General features: G+C 40.7%; 1 protein-coding gene across 2 annotated transcripts in view; it reads left to right on the top strand.

Annotated features, from left to right (window-relative positions):
• The window catches only part of DROSHA (drosha, ribonuclease type III), a 168,350-nt gene that overhangs the window by 29,217 nt on the left and 132,326 nt on the right, over nucleotides 1-6,807 (top strand). For both annotated transcript variants that reach the window (XM_006873500.1, XM_006873499.1), the window contains 2 exons: nucleotides 1,121-1,262; nucleotides 3,982-4,136. In XM_006873500.1, coding sequence (XP_006873562.1) covers nucleotides 1,121-1,262; nucleotides 3,982-4,136 — 297 coding nt within the window. The remainder of the gene's footprint in view (nucleotides 1-1,120; nucleotides 1,263-3,981; nucleotides 4,137-6,807) is intronic.

Genomic DNA, 6,807 nt, shown 5'->3' with positions numbered 1-6,807 from the left:
CAGAGAAAAAGAGGAAGACCCCCCCCAACAAGATGAATTGGCCAAGTGGCAGCATCGATGGACTTAAGCGTGGTAATAATAGGTTGGCCCAGGATCGGGGCAATGTTTTGTTCTGCTGTGCATTAGGTTGCTATGAGTCGGTACCTACTTGATGGCACCTAACAACAACAACAACAACAACAGACACACAGTTGTGTTCACTGAATAAACAAATGAGTGAATGAGTGACTGTTCATATGTTAGGATATGAGATGTTGGACTTACTTCTTGGAATTTGTTGAGAGAGAGTTCTGTTGTTGACATTACTGTGATAATAGCCTAATTTGGACCCTGTTATGTGGAGACCCTGAAAGGAGACTTCTTTGTTCTTGATGGGTTTGAACCACCAACATTTTGGTTAGCAGTCCAATATTTAATCCACTGTGCCACCAAGGCTTGCGTATATTTTTCAGGAAGATGTTATGAATTCTAGGAGGATTTCATGTTGTGTTTTTTTTAAAGTCGCTTAAAAGGGCATAGACAGTTATGGTTCTTATGTTGCCAAAGTACACTTACCTGAAGTTTAGGATATGTTGGGCATATGGTGTGTATTTGATTCAGAATATTGTTGCCAATATTGGTCATTATTATTATATTTTTTAGTCATTTACATTAGTTGTTGAGAATCTACACTAATCCACCAGTTCCCCCCTGAGCAATTCAGTGCCTTTGGTTACATTCTTCCCCCTTTTCTGAGTTGGCCCTCTCTCCATTCACATAAACTCACCGCCCCCCCAAGTTGCCTATCTAATCTGAGTTGCTGTTGTCAGCTTATTACAATATAAATAGATCTTATAAAAGCTCAGTGCATCGGGCACACACTCTTTCTTAGTGAAGGTAAACTACTGTTTGATTTTAAGAAGGCTTCAGGGAATATTTTTAGGTTAAAGCTTCAAGATTGTCTCAGGGCAGTTGTTTCAGGGGTTTGAGTACATTTTTGTTTTTAAATGTTTGTTAATTTGAGGGTTAAAAAATGGTGTCTTGCTGTTATAAATTCTTCCATTATTTGTGAGGGCTTATGTGTCTTTGGTAGAATTAATTATTACTGTGGTTCTTAATATTGATCTTTTATGTTTAAAAGGGAGATTCCACAGTAGTCGGAACAAGTAGGCTCCGAGACTTGTATGACAAATTTGAGGAAGAGTTGGGGAGCAGGCAAGAAAAAGCAAAAGCTGCCAGACCGCCCTGGGAGCCACCCAAGACAAAGCTAGATGAAGATTTAGGTGAGTAGAGGGGTCATTCAGGTCTCAGACCATACTGTTTGGCCCAGACTTTTGGAATTGCGCTCTTGAGAGTCCCAACTTGAAATTTCATTTTTATTTTCCTTAATTACAATTAGCAAAATGCATAGCAATGGAAGTTTCTTCTTTTTGTTCCATTGCTATAATTTTCTCCTTTTTGCTCTTATTAAGTGTTGGTGTTAAGTGCTGTCAAGTTGGTTCTGACTCATAGTGACCCAGTATAGGGTTTCCAAGCAGCACTTGGGTTTGAAAATGACTATAAACAATTATGATATTCTTTTCTGGTACAACCAAGCTGCACAATTCACTGTATACTACGCTATCGGAAAGGATTAGAAATGTGACTTTCTTTTGAATAAAACCCTGAAGTGTAAGATTGTTGAATGTGATAAAATTGGAACCACAATTCTCTTTTCTTTATTAATGTTTAGCTATTGTTGCTGTTAAGTGCCTTCGAGTCAGTAAGTTTAGCTACTAGTACAAAATTTTTTTTTTTTTTTAAAGAAATGTGACAGCTAGTAAAGCTGCTTTGTAGAATAGTCTTTCTGAGAAATGACTCCAGACCAGCTTCACTAAAATCACTCAACATGATCCTATGAGAATCAAGCCAGGGACCTTTAAATGCTGATGTGTTGAGAGGTGCACTGTTTTCCATCTCTTTTGTTCTGATGGCTCCTGCTATCATGATTCCTGTCTTCATAAAATAAATCATCTAATTCCTCTCCAGTGTTGCTGAGATCCATGATCAGTATTAGGTATCTGTGACTGCTGTTAAGTGCTGTTGAGTCACTTCTGACTCATAGTGACCCTATATAGGGTTTCTAAGAAGTGGCTGCTGGGTTTGAACCGCCGGCCGACCTTTTGGTTAGTAGCCCAGTGCTTATCCTACTGCGCCATACTAGGACTCCAGTTATGGCTGAGTGATCGTTTTCATGGGAGAACATCAGTTTTATACCATCATTTCGTTGCAATGATTACAATCTCCTCTGTGCATCATCATTCAACAGTATTTGCTTCTAATCCCTCTGTTTTTTGTGTTTTTTTGGTGAGGGGGGGAAGTACACAAAAACACTCAGGAATATATAATAATTTAAACAACCCAAGTGCACATTCTGCAAAACTGCCTCCTGGCTGCCAGCACTCAGTCTTTCTCTTTCCATGAGTCCAGAGTCCTCTGCTGCTCCCTCTCTCCATGTCCTCATCTCTGCCTGCATCTCTGGTGTCGCTGCTTCTCTGGATAGGGTCCTGCATTCCTCTCGTCAACACTGACTTTTGATGAGCCTTCCTAAAACTTTGATGCCATAGGTTCATTATGTAAAGAACTGATACATCATGTTTAAAATTCTCACATTTGATCCATTTAATTTACAATTTTTGGCAATTGTAGAGACCCAACCTGGTACTATGTAATCAGCGCAAACAAGGCCACAGTGTAAGAATGATTGTGAGGATGGCACTGGGCGGAACAGTATTTCGTTCTGTTGTGCATAGGGTCACTATGAGTCAGTACCCACTTGATGGCACCTGACAACAACGACAACAACAACAACAACAATGACAAGGCTGGTGGGAAGGCTCACAAAGGAGCTCCTGTGCCAGTCTTGGTTCAAGGTCTACACTTATCCGGCCACTTTCAAGGCCTGGATACACTCGGCAGCTCCCATGGAGAGAAAACCATGTCGAATCTTCAGTCTGCTGTTCCCAACCTTCCCCAGCGGAGACTCTGGACTCCTCTCCTCCAGTATCTTCCTGTGAGGCTTTCGCTGCTCTGGAGTCCTGACTCGTCCTGGGTGCTCTTGCTGCCAGGCTTGTGCATCCAACGTCTTCTGTGCTTTCCTTCCTTCTGTCCTGCCTGCAGTCTGACCCACCCAGCCTAGACCACCCCTCTGTGAAACCTCACTGACCTTTCTATTTCTAGATCACTAGACCAGCCCTCTTCTCAGCCAGTCACTACAGCTTTTTTAAACATGCAACCACACAAGTGTTGTTAAATGCTGTCAAGGTGGTTCCAACTCAGAGCGACCCTGTATAGGGTTTCCAAGGCTATATATAAATCTGCATAGGAATAAAAAGTCTCATCTTTCTCCTGCAGAGTGGCTGGTGGGATCTAACTGCTGACCTTGTGCTTTGAAGTCCAGTCCTTACTGTACAAAGTCACTCCGTCCCAAGTAGTATGCAGCCACCTAGTAGTATTCCTGTTTTCCATTTTGTCTGGCGTTCCTCACTGTGTCTTAGTTTCTCAGTAATAGCGCATTGTGTTCTTTTCTTCTCCGACTCAACTATCACTTTACAGTAGGATTGACTATGGTTTTTCATGGTATTGCTTTGTGCAGAATGATACCCAACCTGTTGCCATGGTGCCTATTCCAAATCACAGCAACCCTGTGTGACATAGCACAACCGAGCTCCACAGGGTTTTCTGCTTCTCGGATATGCTATACAGGGTCACTGTGGGTAGGAACCAATTTGACGGTATTAAACAACAACAACAACAGTCTTCATGGAAACAGATTGCCAGGGCTTTCTTCCTTGACACCACTGGGTGTGTTTGAACTAGTAACCCTTTCAGTGATAGGCTAAGAGCAAACCATTCACACCACCCCGGGGCCTTTGTTCTTACATTCAGAAGCTTAGGTTAATTTTGGAAGACTGCACCCATAACTTCAACTTCTTTTCCCCTTTGTCTCCCGACCTCCACTAGAGAGTTCCAGTGAGTCGGAGTGTGAGTCCGAGGAGGACAGTACCTGTTCCAGCAGCTCAGACTCTGAAGTTTTTGACGTGATTGCGGAAATCAAACGCAAGAAGGCCCACCCTGACCGACTCCATGATGAACTTTGGTACAACGACCCAGGCCAGGTGCGTGACTTTCTTGTTGTGAAGGCTGCAAGCCCACGCATCAGATTTATGGCCCCGGGCCCAGAAGACACATGCTGCCCTTTCTGAAACAGAATTTCCCTCTCCAGCTTGGGTGCCATTCTTCACAGCTTGTATCTTTTCAGCTTTGAAGTTCAGTTCTAAAGCACAAGCTGCAGAGCAGTTGTTCCTGGAGTGACTTTTGACAATGTTGGTAAATTCTGTGGTGGAGAGCAGGGCAAGGGTACTGCTTCATTAAACTTAGAGGGAGCATAGGGAGACAAATGCTAATATGGGCAAGACAGAACTCATAGGTGTTTATGAAATCAGCTTACCTGAAAGGTATCTTGCTGCAAAACAGTAAACAATGTTTCAAGTCCTCCCTTATAAGACTTCCTACTTCTTAGCTGATAGCAATCACCATTCTTTATACGTTCTCTTCATAAGCGTGCCTGAGCTCTGGAAATAATAGGCAGGCAGAATTATTTTTATCTATAATTACTTTTTTAATATGAAGTAATACATAATACAAAATAGCGTGTTTATATCATACAGATACAAAATGCATGCAAAAATAATACCCTTAATGCACGTGAGAATTCCTGATGTGGTCGCTTTGAGTCGTAACTAACCCGACGACACTTCACAGCAGCAGTGCAGATTGAGTTATTAAACAAACTAAAACATATATCCATAAAAAGCTATTTATATTTTGTGAATAAATTCTGTATTTGTTTATCCTCTATTAATTTAAAAATGCATTTTTTCCAAGGGAGAAAGATGAAGTGGTCCGCACCCATAAAGGTTCCCAGTCTCAGAAGCCCTGTGGGGTCTCTGCGAGTCGTAACTGACCTGATGGCTATGGGTTTGGTTTTGGATATTATTATAGGAAATATTAATAGACAATATATTAGCGGAAGAAAGAGGAGACTTTCTGCTCCTACAAAGACAGACAGACTTGTTGCGGGGTGTACCCTTTGTGTTTGATGAGGCATGATGGAGGGGATTGTAATGATTGCAATGAAATGAAATATCATAGGATGAATGTAAAGGTGATGTTCTCCCATGTAAACTATCACTCAATTCACAATAAAAACTTAAAAAAAAAAAAAAAAAAAGTACACTCTTGGAAACCCACTATAGGGTTGTTATGAGTCAGAACCAACTCGATGGTACTTACCAGCAACAACAATATGTTATTAACTGTTATTTATTATGCATAATTATAATTAGCACAATAACCAATACAATTCCATTTAATATAGCAAATATTAATATAGACTAGCATTCTTCTATATTATTTCGAAGATTCTTTTCCTGGTATGTGTTAAATTGTTATTGTTAAGTGCTGTCGAGTCAGTTCTGAATCATGATGACCCTGTATTGGGTTTCTAAGGAGTGACTGGTGGGTTTGAACCATTGACCTTGTGGTTAGCAATCCAGTGCTTATCCTAAAGTGTCACACCAGGACCCCACGTGTTAGACTGCAACTATCTAAATTTTTTTCTTGATCTAGTTAAGATCATCAGAATGCCTGGTACAAATGCACTTTGTGGTCTGTTGCTTTCTCTTGGACTTAGCCAGAAATGTTTGCAAAACTATCAGTGCATTTTATACTCATTTTTACAGGTTGTCCATGTACATGGTCTTTCTTAAAAAATCATCCTATTGATATATTAGACATATACCAAACCATTTGCACATTTCAAGTGTACAGTTCATCGTGTTTTAATCTACTCACAGGGTTGTTGCCTCATTTTGTAACATGTTGTCTCCTTTAGAAGGGCCCCTGCGCTCCTCAGTAATCCTCCTCCTGCCCTGTACGTGTTCTCTTTAGTCGACTCTTACCTTGGCTTCTGTTGATTCTTATTCCAGTTAGAGATTTGCCCACATCCTATCTAGCTTCACGGTTCCATTTAGCGTATTTGATTTTCTGTCCTCTGTACAGTTGAGTCTTGTAAAGAACTGCTCTGAATAAGATCCTGGAGCCTAGGAGGAGGCAGGAATATAGGATGTGTGTCTGCTTCCCTGGAAATTAGCGAGCACCACGGGAGTTGTTCACACTTTCCATCACAATTGATGACCAGCATTAGGAGTGTGGGCTGTGACTGTTGAAGGAATCTTATTCCAGCTTTTGTTTGCCAGCTGATGCAGAATCTTCCTTTTTAGGTAGTAATGTCATTATTCCTCAGCTCTACCACCTGGACCTGTAGGTTTCGCAAAAGGATAATGAAAGCTTACTACTTTGGTAGTTGTTTTCAAAGTTTTACAGAGGTATTTTCATTTATATTTTAATTGACCATGATGAACGTACAGATCCCTAGAACTGTAAAGAAATATGTATATATACACTGATTAAAATTAATACAAAAAGACTGCCCTGGAAGTCTTAGCAAGAGCTCTACGGCAAGACAGGGAAATTAAAGGCATCCAAATTGGCAAAGAGGAATTAAAACTCTCTATTTGCAGACGATATGATCCTATACGTAGAAAACCCGAAAGACTCAGTAAAAAAAACTACTAGACCTCATTGGAAGATTCAGCAAAGTGGCAGGGTATAAAATCAACAAACAAAAATCAGTTGGATTCCTCTAAACAAAATCAACAGCTCTAAAAGGACATTAGGAAAGCAATACCATTTACAATAATCTCCCAAAGGATAAACTATCTAGGA

The sequence above is a fragment of the Chrysochloris asiatica genome, unplaced genomic scaffold (assembly GCF_000296735.1).
Source record: "Chrysochloris asiatica unplaced genomic scaffold, ChrAsi1.0 scaffold00243, whole genome shotgun sequence".
NCBI classification, from domain to species: domain Eukaryota; kingdom Metazoa; phylum Chordata; class Mammalia; order Afrosoricida; family Chrysochloridae; genus Chrysochloris; species Chrysochloris asiatica.
The sequence above is the reverse complement of the archived record's forward strand: the minus strand, read 5'-3'. Positions and strand labels throughout refer to the sequence as shown.